Source organism: Vanessa tameamea, chromosome 23 (genome assembly GCF_037043105.1).
Source record: "Vanessa tameamea isolate UH-Manoa-2023 chromosome 23, ilVanTame1 primary haplotype, whole genome shotgun sequence".
In the NCBI taxonomy this organism is placed as follows: Eukaryota; Metazoa; Arthropoda; class Insecta; order Lepidoptera; family Nymphalidae; genus Vanessa; species Vanessa tameamea.
The window spans coordinates 5,333,255-5,353,244 of NC_087331.1; the positions used below are offsets into that span (position 1 = coordinate 5,333,255).

The window sequence follows — 19,990 nt, forward strand, 5'->3', positions numbered from 1 at the left end:
ACAAATTGTGCTACTGTTAGAAATATCAGTCATTAATCAAAACACAAATGCCATTGCCTTGGAAACTAACCCTTGTGCTTGAGTAGACTGTTTTAAGCGCCCTTCAAACCGGAAAACAGCAATACTAAATGTTGCTGTTTGGCGGTAAACTATACGATGAATGGGTGGTAACTAACCAGACTAAAGAACTTATAAAAGTTTGTCTAATTTCATTATACATTACTATTATTACAAAAATTCAAATGATATTTATAAAAACCGCCGACTCAATAATTATTTTTATTCCAGATGATCCTGCAGCATTAGCTCAGTATCAATATATTATTTTAATATCATTGACGTCAAAAGATACTAATTTCAGATAGATTCACAAGATACTATAGTGCACATGTTTGCAATAAGTAACATTGCCAAATAGGATTTGCGATTTCAGGTTTTTTGTATCTTGCGTTCAGTTTCAAACATCACTTGTTAAGTTCACAAAATTCTTAAGTTTATTTGTAACAGAAATATTTATTTAAAAAAAGAAGTACACGCTCATTATAATAAGATCTCTTATGATTAAATGTCTTGTGTCTGTGCATAGTCAGTGGTCACTTCTAATCATTAATTACAAAGGGATTAAGCGTTCAGACTGTAATTTGTTTCGAATGGGAAAAAATAATCTAAAATCTTAACCGCTGCTTAGTTTAGCACAAATAAATGTCTTATACTAAAATCTACGTTAACCGAGAAGCTATCTGGAAACCGGCTATCTTGGTATGGGCATGTTATGCGGAGGAATGAGGACCATGTTGTGAGAAAGGTTTTGAGAATGGATGTGGATGGATATAGAGGTAGGGGACGACCCAAGAAACGATGGATGGATTGTGTGAAAGACGATATGGTTAGGAAGAATGTTACTGGTGAGATGACGTCCGACAGAGAAGTATGGAAGAAGACATGCTGCGCCGACCCCAAATAAAATTGGGATGGATATGATGGGGTAGGAGGATGATGATGGGATACATCAAATTTTTGTCTATTGTATACACATCAAGTTTGTGAGAATTTAACATTCTATATATTTATTCTTCAATAAATAACATGATTTCTCACAATATTTGGTCTGAACTTTCCATAACCCAATGTTACTTTAATATGTTCCCCTGTTTGTCTTTCACTGATTAAATAAATATCAATACTTCGGCATCTTAAATCTAGGAAACTTACTAATCTACTATATATATAACCACTAACTGATTAATTATTATTAAATCTCAGAAACTATAAGAACGGATTTTAAGAAACTTCACCCCTAAGGGGTAAAACGGGTTTGGAAGTTTGTATGAAAGTCCTATGTTTTTGAAGTAAGAGACTTGAAATTTTAAATGTCTTAAGAAATCAACCCCTTTTTGGGGTTCAAGCAGGCGATGATAGATTGTATGATAGTCTAATGTTATTGAAGTAATTATGGCAGAAGGATTATAAATTTATGGTATTTAAGTATAAGAATTATTGAAAATAACTACTTACTATGAGGTATGTTTTTTACTATAAAAATAAAAAGTGTTTTAGCGCGGAGCGTGCGGACCGAGTCGTACATAATAATATTATGTATAAAGGTTTGTTTGTTTGTAATTGATAAATCTGAATCTGTTGAACCGATTATCCAGAAATAACATTTTATTTTATTTCAGTAATAATAAGACTCTTACTATATAAATTCGCGGGTACAGATGGTATTTATATAAGTAAAATTGATTAATAATTTAATTTTGAAATAATTATAAAATTTCATTTTGTCTACAGATTAATCTTTCTTTTGATTTAGGTCTACTAAAATTAATATTAGTAAAATTATCGATAATATACATAAATTAAAATTGAAGTTGCTCTTTGATAACTGGTAAAAAATTAAAAGGGCGAAAACAAAAATCACTTGAACAAAATGGTTATATTCAAAAAATATTTTTTTACTATTTACTTTATATTGTTCGGAGTGAAATTTAAACATAATAAGTTTATTTTATTTTATTTAACACGTTCAAAGATGTCACCGTAAAAATAAACATTAATGCATGTTTGCGGACAACTGGTATTATATTATACAACATCAAAGCGTGTTCGACTAACTATTCATTAGCACGATCAGAAATTCTAATTAACATTCTACATTTATGACGATTATCGTGATCAGACCAAAAACCACGCAATTACCTATAATGTTTCAAATGCAATAAAATAGAGGGTTGTTTTGCTGAAACTTATAACTAAAAATTCAATGCCAGATTAAAATTACTTTAATTAGTCGTAATTTAAGTAGACAGTATAAAGTAGAATTAAAGTAAAATTGCTTTACTCATGGAAATATTATAAAAAAAAGAAAGTGTATATATACTACATTGTTTAGAAGAATGGTTTTCATTTTACGCTCGTGTTTTCCCGACTGATACCTATACACATATTTATATATGTTACTGTAAAAGCTCGAACTACGGTAAATCCTAAGATTTTCCAGTAAAACCTAAGATTTACAAATTCCTAATGGTAAATATCCAAAACGGTTTGCGATACGAACTTGTGCCACCATTTACTGAGTAAATCTTAGGATTTACATTTAAGGCACGGTAAACGTTGAAAAAATCATGTCATAACGTGTTATAAAATAATATCCGAAATGAAAATAATTTAAATAGGTTAGGTTAGGTTACTTATTTAATTGTGCTACATGTCAGTCACCTCCTCGTGGTGTACCCTGGGCAAAGGCGCCGGCTTGAGCTTGCTCGTCAGCCGCGGCTATGACTGGCGCGGAGGGATGCCGCGGGGCTGCTCCTGTTACGTCTCTGATACGGCAGGGCGGACCATGTGAGTGGCCTTGTTGGCTAGGAGGGAGTGGGAGGGCTCGCTACTCGAACCTCAAAGGTGTTTTGCACTGGCGGTGCGGTAAAACAAAAAAAAAAAAGGTTACTTATTTAATTACTATCGTTTGATACCTAAGGTTTTGACTAATAGTTCATTGAAATAAGTGATTAAGAATTACTAATTGTTTTATTCCTAAAACCAACATCTACCAGCTGACAGCGGTAAAACCTAGCATATACTGAATTCGAATGGTAAAAGCCCGAAAAAATCTTCCCATTTTCAGAAATACTTACATTTACCAACTCATATCGTAAACCCTAACTTACTCTTAAATCTTAGGATTTACCGTAGTTCGAGTTTTTACCGTACCATATATAGATAAAGCTGTACATGTGTAATGCCATTGAACTACTCCTTGAGTTTAGGTCGAATTTGATCAATATTTTTCTTTGTATTTGATTACGCGCCTGAATTGTTTAGATTTTAGTTACTAAAATACATACTGATTTTCTTTAATTATAAATTCTTACAGATATTGAAACAGTTTTCATCCTGCAAAAAAGAGCTATCCATTCTATTTAAAGTCTTGGAGCGCGATACTCTCTTTGGGATGTTCGTGTATTACTATCTGGCGTCCCGGGGCGCCTATATTTTTATCAACAATATACATTTATCGTAGAGTAATCAAATAAATGGCAGAATCTTGTATTTTCATTTACAATATACGAAAATGTGATTTATGCTTCACACAATGCCAATAATAAATAGGCATCAGGTGATTAACCTTTCCGCGGCATATAACACAAAAAAATTGTTTCGAGATTGAAGCTCGTAATTTCTCTCACAATTAACGTATTTACTATCAGCAATTATTGCTCATTGAATAACATAATTATTGTTTTTAGCTTAGGAATATTAAATTCTTATAACAAGATATTAAAGTTCGTTTATACTTACTTAATATAATTAATAAATAAGTTTGGGTAAATTATGGAGACTAAATATTATTTGTTTATAAATCATATAGGCATAAGGGCACAAGGGCAATTCGATGGTAAGTGGCCACCACCGCAAATAAACATTGGCACTGTAATAAATATAAATCATTTCTAACAACGCCAATGCGCCGCCAATTTTAAAAACTAAGATGTCCCCGGTGCTTTTAATTACGCTGGTTGATAAAAATCACTCCTTGGCGGTAGAACATATAATGAGTGGTTGGTAGCAATCCAGACGTGCTTGCACAAAACCCTACCAAGGGAAGGTATTCGTAAATTGTTATTAAAGATTTCGCAGATATTTTTAACTTGGCCTATTCATAAATTTAAATCTAACGATAAAATATATAAACTATTACCACAGTTAAAGAAAAAGTGTAAAGTAGATTTTCACCCATATATACATATATATAAATATATTTTATATAATTTTGCTGTTACTATAAATAGTCGTTTATATTAGTTTTAGTCTTGATCTGATCGAAAAAATATACAAGTTGCCTGCAAAAAGTTACTTGGTCGGTTGAATTAACTTAATATATGAGAATATTTGCGAAAAAACATTTTAGCAAATCTTGCAAATCAGAAAATAAGATCTTTAGATTTTTAGAAAACATCGAGATAAATTTATTTGCTCAAGGCTGCGAAGTAAGCGATTATCACGATTATTTTGTTGATACGAATAAAGTCTTCGATATCTAAATTACTCAAATATTTTTTTATTTGCAGTGATTGAAATGATTAAATTAAAAGATAAACCAGCAACTTCAAAGGCAGCCATTTCTTTCGTTTCATGTTCATAATCAAATTCAAGGTCATTTCGATATTCGAGATCATTTTTAGATAATTGATATGATAGGAACTGTAAATATATTTTTTATTTTGAAAAGTTATTTTAATTATTTAAAATGCACCATTTTAAAATATTAATCAAAGTGTTTTTTTAAGTCTGTCAGTTCGCTAATTAATTCTCGACAAAATGGTAGATGATGCTGTTGTTATCACATATAAGCCGGAAAGGATAGGTTTATTGTCACAAAAAACATAATCGAGAATTCATTCACCAGAATTTATTCGTAAATTTCATTTAAATTATAACATGTAGTTATGTATGCATGTTATTATATATATCTGTAGATCTTCTCTAGCTCTTTAAATCAACAGAAAATTATGATTTCTACTAATTGATGTATAAGACTTAATATTCATAAAATATTTTTATAAGCCGTAAAAGTTGAAGAATATCGCAAGGGATTCTTGGTTAAAGTTGTAAACTTTAACGTCTTCATTGAGTTCATTGATCGAAGTAATTTCTTGTTGAGTGAGACGGAAATCAAATAAATCAATATTTGACTGAATTCGTTCAGTGTTTATTGATCTTGGAATTGGTATTGTTTTACGATCAATCTGAAAATTAAATCATGAAATTTTTAATAATAAGAGAAATGAAGCATTCTTATTAACAATAAAAAATAAATTATTTCTTAGGCGTAAATGTTACAATGTTACTTTTAACTTCACTTAATGTACCTAGTTTGTAAAATGAAGATTCAAAATTGCTTGTAAAAGCCTACTTGAATAAAGTATATTTTGATTTAGATTTTAACAAATATAAAATTTTAATTTTATGTCAATAACATTATTGATTTGATAATTAATTAATTAAAAATTAACGCGTTAATTGAAAATAATTACAGAGACATAAATCAAATATATATATATACATACCAAATATCGCAGAACAACTTGGCTGGTAGTTTTTCCGTATTTTTGAGCTATTCTCATTAATACTGGCTCTTCGAAGGTAGATGTTATGTTAGATTCGATTGGTCTGGGTACCATGAAACCAAATGGCGCATACGACAATACGGTTATATTAAGACTTTGACAATAAGCTATAATTTCTGAATTTGTGTAAGTAGGGTTTACCTGAAAATGAAAATATAATTCTTAAATTAATTTTAAATCTATTAAAGAGGAGTGTTTTTAATTAGTTTTTCTTTCTTAATAAAGTAATTTTTTTGTTCCGAATGGATAAAAAAATCTGGACTTTCATGTTGACATACATTAGGCTTGGAGCATATCCCACCACGCTACACATATGGCAGAATTTCGTTAAAATTTGACACATGCAGGTTTCCTCACGATGTTTTCCGTCACCCCCGAGCACGAGATGAATTATAAACACAAATTAAGCACATGAAAATTGAGTGGTGCTTGCCTGGGTTTGAACCCACAATCATCGGTTAAGATTCAGGCGTTCTAACCGCATGGCCATCTGGGCTCTCATGTTGACATATCTTGCTAAAATGAGGAGGTTCTCGAATCGCTTGTGTATATAATTTTTGTTTATGAAGCAAAATTGATGTTCCGTTTTGTGTTCGGTACAATGTCCTATCCCGATTTCTTTAGCATTGACATGAAGTTTTTATTTAAAAAGAAGATAAAATATTAAAATATAAGTATACATTAATTCATAATATTATATTATATATAATCCATACTAATTCTGAATGAAATGTAATTTAACTTTAAATGAAAAGTTTTACCTCAATTTCGTTAACAGATGGCACTATTTCGGAGTTTGCCAGAATTCTCATTATGTCGGTACTGTTGAAATTAGAAACGCCGATGGATCTTGTTAAATTTAATTTCTTAACATCCTCCAATCCTTTCCACACACTTAAATAATCATATTCTGGAATTAACACCTGTTTAAAAGATAACATATTAACTGTTGGATCTCTGTTATTAAATGTTTGTGGGTTTACAAATTAACATTGTTTAGCGGATTTCTATAAATATGTCGGTTTTCAAAAACGAATTTAGGCGTAACATTCCCCTTTAAATAGGGCTGTGAAAACTTATAACAATATTTACAAAGAAGCGGATTTAGATCTTTTTAATGACAACATTAATAATTACAAAATTAAGATAAAAAAATACAACGACAATTTATATACTACATAGATCGATAAACACCGCCACGAATTGTCCATACTACCTTTGCATCGAATGTTTTGTTTATATTTTGGTTTGGATTCTTTTTTCCGCATACCGAACTAGCGTAGTTCAATTTTATTTATTGTATTATTTTAATCTATCTTTTTCTAGTTATAGTTACTTATATATATATAAATATTTTTATTTATATATATATATAAGTAACTATAACATATTTGATAAATAATTTTACTATAACACATGCCCGTTTTTTATGTTTAAGATTAAAAAATGTTAATTTGGAGCGACAACTGGAGTTGTGCATGATGAGTTAGCCTATAATAGTATTAGCAAACGCAACAATTTAAAAAAAAAAACATCTTTTATAAGATCGTTATATATTAATATTGTACACTGTGGTGGCTTCCTATTTTAATAAATAATAAATAAAATAAACTTACCAGGTTTTCAGGCGAATGTACCAAATACAAGTCTACATAATCTAATTTCAATTTTTTCAAAGACTCCTGAAGGGCTGGAAGTACTCCTTCTTTGTTTCCGACGTCTAAGTTCAACTATAAAATAAAAAATAATTATCTCAAAGAACAAGTTCACTGGATATATTATGTGATATATCTTTTGTTTTGTATTAAATGTTTCAGAATGGCTTTTAAGTAATAACGAAACATAACTAAATCATCTTCACTCCTCGATTTATTTAATCAACAACTTCGTTAATGATTTTCCTATCGAGTTCGTGGTTTTTCTTCCATAGTAGAAACATTTTGACAGAATCTAAATAGATTCTGTCAAAATGTTTCTGTCAAAATGTATTGTGTGATTATTTTTAAATTGAAGTAAAAGTTGAAAATATAACTGATTGCAATTACGTAATATTTAAAGTTATATAAGTATAATCATACTTTCTAAAAGCCAAATATATTAAATAGATTAGTTACTTTTTGTTCTACTGGTTATTCTATCCAAAACCAAGTAATCGTAAACATAATAATATTATTAAAAAATAGTATCCTACCTTTGACAGCATACACTCATATTTCAAAGATTACAGTTGTCTACACAGAGATTGTGATATTATGTCTTAAAAGAATAATATTCGAAGATTTCACAACAAATTAGATCGACAAACTGTTTTTGTTTAAACAATAAAGCTTTTGTTTTTGTATCGTTAACTATAATAAAAAAATATATTAAGTAGTTACTTAAGTAAGTCAAAATCTCTTGCTTTTTTTACTGTTAATTGTCTATCGCCGATTTGGAAAGAAATATTACAAATGTGAGAACCAGCTACGAGACTATTTTTCGCTATAGGTCTGAAAATAATCTTATTTTTTCATAAATCTAAATTACACTTGATAACCTTTTGCGTCCCAAAATCACTTAGGTAAAAGATTAGTAAAACATTTTGGCAACGGCTAATACTATGATATTAGCTGTTCCGGGGTTCGGAGGAGTGGAAAATTTTGTATGTTCAAAATAGGCATACAATTTCTTTATACCAGTTGTGCAATTAATTTTTCACAAAGTGGTTGTTTTTGTTTTTTATGATTTACCAAATTAATTTGCTTTGGTGGTACAAAAATTAAAGCATACTCTGTATAGACAGTATCAAGAACTAGTTAATTCTCATTCCTAGAAATATGTCATCGAATCAGGCCGTGCGCTTGGGCATTGCCCTAATTTTATGAGCATTTGAGAATTATAAAAGAAAAAAAATCACAGAAATTAAAGGCGATATTAAGAAGATCAGGATTTTGAGTTTCAAGTTTCAGGTGTATGCTCGCTCTTTTTTACATTGATTTTTTTACTTATTAAAAATTCTGACACGATTTTTGACAATTGCATCATTCAATAATTATTTTATAAGCTGCGTTGAATAGTGAACATCGAAAGTATGTAAGTAATATTCAAGTTGAACAATCCTTTAACGCGAATGAATGAAGTGAAATTCTGAGAAATTACGCGCTAGTGAATACTTGATGACTTTACCTTCGTAGTAATCCATAATTCTTCTCTCGTCACAATTCCTCGACTGATCACATCAAGAATCGCATCACCGACTTGCTCTTCGTTTTTATAAGCTGCGGCTGTATCAATTTGTCTAAATCCAGATTCAATAGCTTGTATCACAGCAGTTTTTAAAATATCTAGTTCCTGTGTCTATCAATAAAAAAAATATTTCTGAATAAGATAAGTTTGTTCATAAGTAGAAATAACCTCGAACTCTATACTGAATAACATATGTACCTATCACGAAACTTGATAGTATGTGTATGTATTATAAAACAGCGATTCCAAAACAATTTAATAATCAAAATAGTATTGTATTGTTATATATTTCAATAGTGAATGGAATTCCTGCTACAACTGCCTGCTACTTTTTGTTTCACATTCTGATCAATAGTTGTTGTTATATCTATTCGAGTTTAATACAATTCAAATCACCTTTCACTACTTCTATGAAAATACATGTGTAGATGGTGGCTAGGTGGAACTTTTTTATAAAAAAATCAAAATATTACAATAAATAATACAGTTCTCTACGATTTGAAAACTATTTTCGGCACTTCTTGTAAACGGTGTTATCTCATTTTAGCAGTGTATTTAAAGGGCAATCCAATTATTCTTATTTAATGTACACACTTCAATAATATATATATTTTGGTTTTTAAATAGTACTAACAATGCCCCAAATTAAATTAAGTTTTTGACTTAGTGTTAGTTAATATAAAGCAAGGATAATCTACTTAGATGTTATGATACAAACGATACTTACTTTTCCTAGGGTACCAAACGAGACAATTGGCATCCTTTTACCATCATTTAAGAGTACACTTTTGGGCAACACGTCAGCATTGATTACCTGCAATTGAAAACAAAAAAAAAAAACAATGGAAAATCCAATAGTACACTCACAATTATAGCCGAATCTTAGAGTGTACAATAACTGAATATTAATACTATTTGAAAATAGAAAAAATATAGAGATATAATTACATTACAGCCTGTAAATTTCCCACTGTTGGATTAAGGCCTCCTCTCCCTTTGAGGAGAAGATTTGGAGCATATTCCACCACGCTGCTCCAATGCGGGTAGGCGGAATGCACATGTGGCAAATTAGACACATGCCGGTTTCCTCACGATGTTTTCCTTCGGGCGTGCAGGTGCGTTGCCGGCCTTTCAGGAAGTAGTACGCTCTTTTCTTGAAGGTTCCTAAGTCGTATCGGTTCGGAAAACCCGCCAGCGAAAGCTGGTTCCACAGAGTGGTTGTGCGAGGCTAAATTGTCTTAAAAATCGCGCTTTTGTGGATTTTCGGACATCTAGGTAGAGCGGGTGATATTTTGTATTTTGGCGAGATGTCCGAAGGTGAAATTCAGCAGCCGGGATTAATCCGAACAATTGATCAGAACATTCCCCGTGATAAATTCTGTAGAAGATGCAGAGCGATCCAACATCTCTACGCAAAGCAAAAGGATCAAGCAGATTGGAAAGGGCTTGATCGCCGATAATTCGAACCGCTCTACGTTGGATACGGTCGAATGGAAGGAGCTGATACTGGGGAGCACCCGCCCAGAGGTGAGAGCAATACTCCATGTGTGGCCGAATTTGTGCCTTGTAGAGTCTTAGACGATGGGCCGACGTGAAATACTGTCTTGACTTGCTGAGCACACCGAGCTTTTTTGATGCCAATTTGGCTTTGCCTTCCAATTGACCGCGGAACTGAACGAGGCTTGAAATATCGACGCTAAGTATTCCTATACTAGCTGTGGCGGCTAATGTAATGTTCTCAAATAGTGGAGATACGACAAATGGTGTTTTTTTAGCAGTTAACGCGCAAACTTGCGTCATTTTGGGGTTGAAATGGACTAGGTTTAGCCAGCCCCAGTTCGAGACTTTGTTTAGCGAAGACTCGATTTCAGACACAAGTTTGTTCCGCTTTGTTCCGGTTCTTCGAAGTTTTCCCGAGAAATATTAGCACGGCCGGTGTATGAGGTGTCTACGGTGCTATCGTCTGCATAGCAGTGAATGTTACTGATTTGCAACAAGTCATTGATATGCAGAAGAAACAGAGTGGGTGATAGAACGCAGCCGTGTGGAACACCAGCATTGACGAATTTTAAGTCGGAGCATGCACCGTCGACAACGACCTTGATGCTCCGATCTGCCAAAAAACTGGTAATCCAATTGAGTAATTTCCCGGGAAGCCCATAGGAAGGAAGCTTCGAAAGAAGCGCTTTGTGCCACACGCGATCGAAGGCCTTGGCTATGTCCAGACTGGCTGCTAATGCCTCCCCCTTGCTCGCAACTGCTTCCGCCCATTTATGAGTCAGGTAAACTAGAAGATCACCGGCTGAGCGACCCTGACGGAAACCGTACTGGCGGTCGCTAATCAGCTAGTACTCCTCTAGGTACTGCAGGAGCTGGCAGTTAATAATGGACTCCATTACCTTGGATAACAAGGAGGTGATGGCTATAGGCCTATAATTGGACGGGTCTGAGCGGTTGTCCTTTTTAGGGATCGGATGCACCAAAGCAGTCTTCCAGGAGTTCGGGACGACGCCGAATGCATAGGATTGCCGGAAAAGACGCGTTAAGACCGGTGCCAACTCGGGAGCACAAGTCCGTAGCACGATTGGGGCGATGCCATCGGGTCCACTCGACTTATAAATATCCAAGGAAAGAAGTGCTTTACGAACTGCACTTTGCCGGAATGTAACCTCCGGCATCGTGGTATCACACCGCCAAATAAAATACCAAACCAGGGCTGGGACTTGCCACCGATGGGGACCGCAGAATACGGAATGAACAGCTCCATACCCTGAAATACCACATCGGCGACAGTTTGCAACAACGCTCGAATCATCCGGCGAGAAACAAACCTGCCCCCATGGGTAGGATGCAAAGAAGGACCGCATCCCATCCCAGTCTGCTGACTTGTAGTGCCACACTCAGCGGCAGCCCACGAAACGAGGTCGTGAGTACCGCGCCACCGGCCCTGTACTCCGGACAAGACAGTAGTCCGACGAGCCCAGAGGGGGATCGACGATAACCTGGTAGCCATCCGGATGGGAAGTCAGCAGAATATCCAACAGGGAAGGTATATGATCCTCCACGTCCGGTATTCGCTTTGGCGAGGTGACCAGTTGTGTCAAATCGTATGCTAAAGCGAAGTCGAGAACAGATCTACCCGCATGATCGGTAGTGCGCGATCCAAGCCATTCGGCATGGTGGACATTAAAATCGCCAAGAATTACGATCTCTGGGGATGGGATCTGCTGCAGCACGGAATCTGTAGCCACTTGGACGTGCTCAACCAGTCGGTCGGTTTCGGCATTACCGCTATGGGACCTATAAAGGCACGCGTAGATTCGTGGATGGTCGTCGCAGTCTACATGCAGCCAGATAATCGATAGGTCCCGCCCTTCAAGGCTGTCGAGGCGTCGAGAGCAGATATCATCTCTGACGTAAACGCACACCCCAGCTCGTGGTACAAAGGAATGTTCCAGTTTGTACCCGGGGTAAGAAAGAAATGTCGTATCGGCAGGAGAGGATATCTGGGTCTCGGTAAGGAAGAGCAAGGCCGGCTTCGCCGTCTCAAGGTGAAAGTGAACGGCGTTCAAGTTGGAGTTGAGTCCCCTTATGTTGCAGAAGTCCACAGTATGGGTGGTAAGGGTTGCCTTATGATGCCTGCTCTGCCTGGGATGAGGATCGGGCCTCCGGGACTCTCACATACCGGACGAAACGCGGTAGCATAGCTACCACTTTACGCCGATTTTAAGTGAGAGAGTGGTACTTCGGGAAGTTTTTAGGACATTTGGTTCTTTTTTTATAGTACGCATAGCAAAACAAAAAAGATATATTTATTATGTGAATCATAAAATGAGAAATATGATCGAATTGTGATAGATAGATCGAAACTTGTCCACGGCTTATAGATTCAAATTTGGGTAATTTAAACTGCCAAGCCGTAACTTTATTGTTACAGCTAGTTATCGGATCACCCGTTTCACAGCGAACGATTTTGGTTCGATGCACATCATTTTAAAATGGCGATATAAAGTAATAGTGTAAACGACAATGTTAGTCCGTATTAAATGCCCAATTTAAATAATATATTTATCAGAATGAGGATTAATAATGAAGTGGAGCAAATTAAATCGCAAAAAAAACATTTTTAGAATTTGCGAATGTTAAAATCAGTCATAATTAGTGTGATTTAGAATATACACACTTTACACACACACACATACATGACTGACAACAACGCATGAATAAAATATATTGTCTTGGAACATCGATATTTCCACTTAGCAAAGACACTCATTGGAAATTCGCTTAGTTGATAATGATTGCTTTATTTGAAGTCTAAATAAATGAACATATCGTAATACATATCTAAATAAATGAAAAGCGTAAAACAAGAAAGAAACTAAGATATAATTTACATAAATATTCGAATGAATATTTAACAATGTAGGATAGTATTTACTAATTGAAAATCAAAATAAATAATAGCATCATCGGTTCGGAAATTACGAAAGTCAGACCTTCGAAGAATCGGTGTCAATTTTCAATAATAAGAAATTGCCGACATATGTATGTTTCATTCCTGATGTGTACATATATATAATACAAAAACTTAATTATACAGTATAACATTATCGAGTCGGATTTGATCAATAGTTCGAAAAATGGCTCACATTTGCAAGAAGCTTGCATGGAAACCCATTTCCATAGATTAAGCAACAGGATAGAGGGGAACAAAAACTATTACACTAGAAAAATGTCGTAAATCATTACAAATTTAGCTGTTATTTGAAGGTTACGTAAATGTATAAGACAATTTTGTTTCAAGTTATTTCACTAACAAATTGTCATTAACAAATGTCCTAATACGGGACAATGGGAGTCTCTGAATTGGTTCATTGTGAATTACAATGAACTAATTCATCATAATCTCATTGTAACTTCCACCGTTTCCATATACAAGTAAATATATTTTCGGAACCGTTACTTAAATGAACCTTAAATTATAAAATAATTAAAGGAATTAAAATAATTAAAAAAAATCTCACTTACTGGCACTATTACTAAAAAATATAAAATACGATACATTTTGTCACGTTTATTAATACAGCGGTAAAAAAATCTGGATTTGCCTAATACAACACTTTGTTTTATAGTACGATAAGAATTTATCATTTAAGCAATAAAAACTATTATCAGCGTGATCCAAATAACAATAATGTTAAAGCGGGAGTTACAAGCAGTAGAAGTCTTAAAGAGTTAAATAGGTGACAGAGAACTGGAAAGAAATTGTCTAATGCTAAAAACACAAAACAACACCTCAGCTAGCTGCATCAGGATGAATGAAGATAATTTTTATTTAATTACTTAATATTTGTACAACAGAAAGGACGACGAGACTTCGGTAAGGTAAACTAAATTATGAAATACTTTTCCTCTGCATTATCTATAAAAATAGATTCTTTTTCCTATAAAGTAATGGTATTGTTGTAAATGGTGGCCAAAACTATGTATGTGCGTATTGACAAATTGTGATTTTTACATTCCCCAAAGCGTAAATATCCCACTAGGCTAAGGAATCCTCAGAAATTCTAGAAGAATTTTACTTTAGAGGAATTAAGTGTGTTTAATAAAACTTAATTTAAGTTATTCGATATATTATTTACTCTAAGTTCATTTTGAAACTATAAGCCGTTGTAATTTGAATATTCCTTGTCAATCGGATTAGAAATTCATGCGGGTATCCAATTTCGAGATAATCGATTATAAATTGGATGTGATATAGTCAATAATATTATCGGTATAAAATATAATCGAAATGTTAAGTACGTTAACAATAATGATACAATGTTCATGAAAAAAATCAAAGTTGAATTGGAAATGCTTTCTTGAAGCTTCATCGATCTGTATTGGTAGAAAATAAAAGGACCCTAAAAAGGTTGGGCTTCTTTCGTCATGACTAGAGTATGGTGACAGTGATTGATTTTTTATTAAATACAAAATTTTAACTGACAGTTTTGGAATGATGAATTAGTGATGGTAATAAGCTAGGCAAAGTATTCCATTTCTCTCTATTTCTCCTTTGAATTTAATGTCTAGAGCAAAAAGGTTCGGTTATATTGCTACACTAATACGGTAATAATTGCTGTGTGAACCTAGCCTAATACAAACAAGATCTTTATCATATTTGTTTTTAACTAAATCATACACACTTTAAATGTTAGGTGCAAAGAATGCATAGAATGTACTCTTGATTGAAATCCTTGTGACGATAATGAGTGCCTGTGGATAATGAGTACCTATGGCTAAATAGAATCAAAATATACGATATGGAGTAGTTTTTTACGATAGTTTCGTATAATCTACTGAAATATTTATAGTTTACTTTCTTTTAATAACATAATATAATTATGCTAACCGGTAGTAAGATTCACACGGTAGAAGACAGCGACGTTTAGAGATACAACTGACAAATATCTATGTTTTCAACGAAGCTACTCTTGAAGGTAGAACACGTCATCTACCTTCAAGAGAAGGTCCGTTTTCATATCGATATACTCGTATATAAATAGGACAACTCTAAAGGCTATATATTCAATAAAATTATCAAAAAATACATCTAGTAAAATAATACATTGAGAACATTTTTTTTTCGACGCTCATGAGACAGAAACAATTCATTTTATTTCAGGCTAAGCCTTTTTGAATGAGACTGCATGTTCATAAAGACATATTATTTATTGACTTAGCTTAATATCTAGTTTGGTTAAATGTGAGCTTCCTTGGTCCGTAGGGTGGATAATTGGGAAAATTCACAAGCCCATCACCACGGATCAGGTGTCACATTTAATAAGTAATAACATAGCTATTTCTTTAATATTTGATATAATTCTTCTATAATCTTTTTTTCTTCAGCTTGAGATTATTTGTAAAAAAAACTCTATTTATTGCGTGGTTTGTCTATCACATAAAAAATTGCTATCACATCCTACACCGATGTTTCTCAACCAATCTTTTCTGGACGTTCAACTAGAAATTTACGTGACATGAAATTACAAAATATTACAGAAATTCATAGCATATTATAATAGTTTTTTTTGATTCGTGAGATTTTTCTAAATTCAGCTATGTTATTTTTAAACGCTCTGTAAAGTATCATATTGGTTACATCTTATCTCAATTTGGTGCAATCAAAGTTTGGAATTCCTCATTGGCTTGGGTAGAATGAGTAAAATTTTACAAGGAGATTTTAATTGTAATTATTAATAGTGTTACTTACCTTAAATGTACTATATAATGGAATGTACTGTTCGTGGTGTTGTAAGGAAAGAACAGTTTGAACCAGGATACGCGGTATTGTTTATGTCTATTTAATGGTAGGAGCTTGTGCAATCTCATAGGTACAACCAACTCACGTCATAATCTACCACAAAACCGTGTCACTTTTTATGGTTGTAATCTAGGTAAGCATGCGAGCAAATAAATCACCCGATGCTAAAAGGTCACCACTATACATTGGCGCCGTAAGAAACTTCAACCATTCCCCACACCACCAATCCCGGGAGCTAAGGTGTTACGTCTCTTGTACCTGCAGTTACACTGGCACACTTACCCTACAAATCGGAAAACATACCTACAACCCAGCTTAAATCATGAGTGAGCTGGTGTAACCATTGGTATAAGGTTTATTAACATTGTAAGAAATAGGCGATGATGACCGCCAAGAATATGGAGATACTTAATTTACCACATACGAAATGGTATGTTATACATACAAAAAAAAAAAAGTTTATTGTGAATAATAAAAATCTTTAGCTGTCATAATATGCGTTTATTATTATATGTTCTCCATAAAAACGACAAACGACGATTACAAGCGAGTTGTATGTAACATAGTCGATATTTACATTCACATTAGCAGCCTGTAAATTTCCCACTGCTGGGCTAAGGCCTCCTCTCCGTTGAGGAGAAGGTTTGGAGCATATTCCACAACTTTGCTCCAATGCGGGTTGGTGGAATACACATGTGGCAGAATTTCGTTGAAATAGGAAATATAAAAACAAGTAGATATATACATCAGATTTCATTTAATTTCATATTTCATCCAAAATCAACAAATTTTAAATACTGAATATATAACAAACCTGTTAATATGAATTAAAAATAGTTTTCCTACTTATTGTTACAAACCATAATAATCCACAAATACAGGGAGAAATGATTCGTCGCCAAAGTCGTAAACTTTAGCATCTTCATTGAGTTCATTGATCTCGTAAATTTCATTTTCAGTGAGATTGAAATCTAATATGTCAATATTTAACTCAATTCGTTCCACGTTTGTTGATCTCGGGATTGGTATTGTATCACGATCAATCTGAAAAATCAAAGATAATTCTCATGGGTTTGATTTAGCAACGAAATTTCTTTTTAGCAATGAAGGTATCTTCATGAAAGCAGGGTGGAATAAGCTCAAAACTACTTCTTAAAAATGAGATATGTTATAAGCCCAGCAGTGGGACATTTATATGCTGTTAGTTTTACTTTATCATTAGCAGCAAGTGTATGAGTAATTTCACCATAAATTTATGGGAAGAGGTTTAACAATTAGCAATATTTTACAATAGTGAAGCTAAATTAAAAGGATAGACTTTATTAGAGGTTTATTAACAACGAAATGTATAAATCCTAATAGAGATAATTATGAATGCGATTTTGTTTATATCTTAAATTTATCTATTGAATTGTAACTACTTAACCGATAATTTTAATAAATTTGCATTTCACGAACAGATAAGATAAAGCTTAATTGGTATACTATAATCTTTTTATTATTTTATATCTCTAGATAGACTATAAAAGCGTTGACCGCGTCGAAAAAAATATCTGCAAACATTTCGCCGACATCAGTAAAGTAGTATGACGTTTGAAGAGTGACAAACATACACACACAGAAAGATAGATAAAGTGTGCACATTTGCAAATAATATAAACAATAAACTTTGGTTTGTATTATTTGTCAAAGTACACAATTAAAAAAAAAAAGAGACTGTTTTTTAGTCATAGTTATAGTAATAAAACAATTCCAAATATACATACCAAGTATCGCAGAACAACTTGACTTGTAGTTTTTCCATACTTTTGTGCTATGCTTTTAAGTACCGGATTTTCGAAAGTTATACTCGTTGTATAATTTAAGTATGGTCGTGGAGCCATGAAACCAAATGGTGCGTAAGACATTACGGTTATATTCAAGCTTTGACAATAAGCTACGAGATCCAAATCTACGAAATTAGGATTTACCTGAAATCGTTTGCATTATTATTTGAATAGTTTTTAATTAAATTTCAATGAATATATCAATATTCAAAAAGAGTTTTTATTTTTATTTATTATTAGTGTAATATGTCTGAAGCGTGATTATACAATCATTACCTCGATTTCATTGACAGATGGTACTATTTCGGAATTAAGCAAAATTCTGTTTATTTCAGAACTGTTAAAATTAGATATGCCGATAGATCTAGCCAAGTTCAACTTCTTCATATCCTCCATGCCTTTCCATATATTTAAGTAATCATGTTCTTGAAGATTTCGCTGTAAAAAAAAAGAAAAAAATAAATAAGATGAATTACATGTAATTATATTTAAATATCTCATGATTATTTAAAAAAAATATATATCACAAAACTTTATGACGCTTAAAAAAGTTAAAAAAAAATCTTAATATTTTCACCGACTTACCAGATTCATCGGAAAATGTATCAAATATAGATCAACATAATCAAGCTTCAATTTATTTAAAGACGTTTGAAGTGATTTAAGAACTCCTTCCCTAGTGCCGACATCTAAGCTCAGCTGGAAGACCAAAATAAGAAAAATAATATAATACGCCTAATGAATAACAATGTGAAATACTACTTTTAAAATTTTGAGAACGCAATTAAGAATCTCGACGCAGGACATATTATAAAAGGCACACGACAATATGGTACAATACAGACTTTACCTTAGTAGTGATCCATAGATCTTCTCTCTTGACAATTCCACGATTGATTACATCAACGATCGCCTCACCAATTTGTTCTTCATTTCGGTATACTGCGGCTGTGTCTATGTGTCTATATCCAGCTTCAATAGCTTTTATTACGGCTGGTTTTATGATCTCTACTTCGTACGTCTATTAAAATAAGTATTTAAGTAATTATTGATAATAATGGGGATGTTGAATATTATTAGAAACTTTTTTTTTAATAATGTCTGAGCTCATTTGATAAAATTTTATATAATCCTGCTTAATGTGCTTCATAACAATAATATACGAAAGATAATGTTCAAAATGCCTTCATTTCACAAATAATTACGCTGATTACCAAAAAATAATTCGTGTTGCTTAAATTGTAATTATGCGAAAAAATCTTCTCGGTACAATCTACTTTCCGAACCAGTACCGCTGGCTTTAAATTTAATTCAACACTTTAACATGACGATTCAAAATTGCTATTATGAGCCCATTTGAATAAAGAATATTTGATTGCTTTATAATTTAAAATATGATTAAACAGTACTTACTTTCCCAAACGTGCCATAAGCCACTATTGGTATCCTGTTACCATCATTCAATAGTATAGTATTCGGCAGCACATCAGCAGTTGTTACCTGAAAATCAAGAACAGCATTAAATTCATATTCTTATTTACTGGATAGTAAAATTTGCTTCTGTAGCGATTTAAAGTCAACAATGAATCACTGATCGATTTGAGGAATGCAATGAAATTTTAGGCTTGATCAATATCACCTATACTTCTACCAATGATAGAGGGATATGTACAGATACATACCATCTTTCAATTTAGTATTTAATTATAATAAATTGCTTAATACAAGGAACAAGGTAATAATTCACTATAAATATGCACATGAATCAAAAATTATACTTCATCTATAGTGATAAAACTGACTCATTATATTTAATTTATACTTACAGATACTATCACTAACACATTCACTAAAATGCGAAGCATTTTGTCAAGTTTGCAACAGCTTTAGTAACTATTGCTGAATTTGCTTTATATATAGCGCCTATGTTATACTTAAATGATAAGAATTTATCATTTAATTAAAATCATTTATCAATATATTATTGTAATGTATAAGAT

At 32.9% G+C, this 19,990-nt stretch overlaps 3 protein-coding genes across 4 annotated transcripts in view; 1 reads left to right on the forward strand and 2 right to left on the reverse strand.

Moving 5' to 3' along the window:
- Positions 1-19,990, forward strand: part of LOC113401904 (UDP-glycosyltransferase UGT5-like) — a 160,375-nt gene that overhangs the window by 22,269 nt on the left and 118,116 nt on the right. The window lies entirely within an intron of this gene.
- LOC113401901 (aldo-keto reductase AKR2E4-like) lies at positions 5,061-19,903 on the reverse strand. 2 transcript variants are annotated; one of them, XM_026641979.2, is made up of 7 exons: positions 19,817-19,903; positions 19,404-19,490; positions 18,841-19,011; positions 18,576-18,689; positions 18,267-18,428; positions 17,931-18,134; positions 5,061-5,249 (listed from the first exon to the last, which is right to left on the reverse strand). In XM_026641979.2, the coding sequence occupies exons 1-7, from the start codon at positions 19,853-19,855 to the stop codon at positions 5,061-5,063; spliced, it is 966 nt and encodes a 321-aa protein (XP_026497764.1). In that variant the 5' UTR covers positions 19,856-19,903. The 2 variants fall into 2 exon arrangements, with proteins under 2 accessions (XP_026497764.1, XP_026497763.1); XM_026641978.2 differs by lacking the exon at positions 5,061-5,249 and adding an exon at positions 17,002-17,208.
- On the reverse strand, positions 6,374-13,950 carry LOC135193959 (aldo-keto reductase AKR2E4-like). Its single transcript, XM_064218577.1, has 5 exons — positions 13,887-13,950; positions 9,583-9,669; positions 8,796-8,966; positions 7,247-7,360; positions 6,374-6,553 (listed from the first exon to the last, which is right to left on the reverse strand). The coding sequence occupies exons 1-5, from the start codon at positions 13,920-13,922 to the stop codon at positions 6,374-6,376; spliced, it is 588 nt and encodes a 195-aa protein (XP_064074647.1). The 5' UTR covers positions 13,923-13,950.

Bases quoted from the DNA above. Each gene is read 5' to 3' on its own strand.
- LOC135193959 (XM_064218577.1), bottom strand. From the start codon at position 13,922: ATGTATCGTATTTTATATTTTTTAGTAATAGTGCCA. The intron at 8,967-9,582 runs GTAAGTATCGTT...TTTTATTGATAG, and splicing joins CGTTTGGTACCCTAGGAAAA to ACACAGGAACTAGATATTTT. The intron at 7,361-8,795 runs GTAAAGTCATCA...TTTATTTTATAG, and splicing joins AATTATGGATTACTACGAAG to TTGAACTTAGACGTCGGAAA.
- LOC113401901 (XM_026641978.2), bottom strand. From the start codon at position 19,855: ATGCTTCGCATTTTAGTGAATGTGTTAGTGATAGTATCT. The intron at 18,135-18,266 runs GTAATGATTGTA...AAACGATTTCAG, and splicing joins CATCTGTCAATGAAATCGAG to GTAAATCCTAATTTCGTAGA. The intron at 17,209-17,930 runs GTATGTATATTT...TTGATTTTTCAG, and splicing joins AAGTTGTTCTGCGATACTTG to ATTGATCGTGATACAATACC.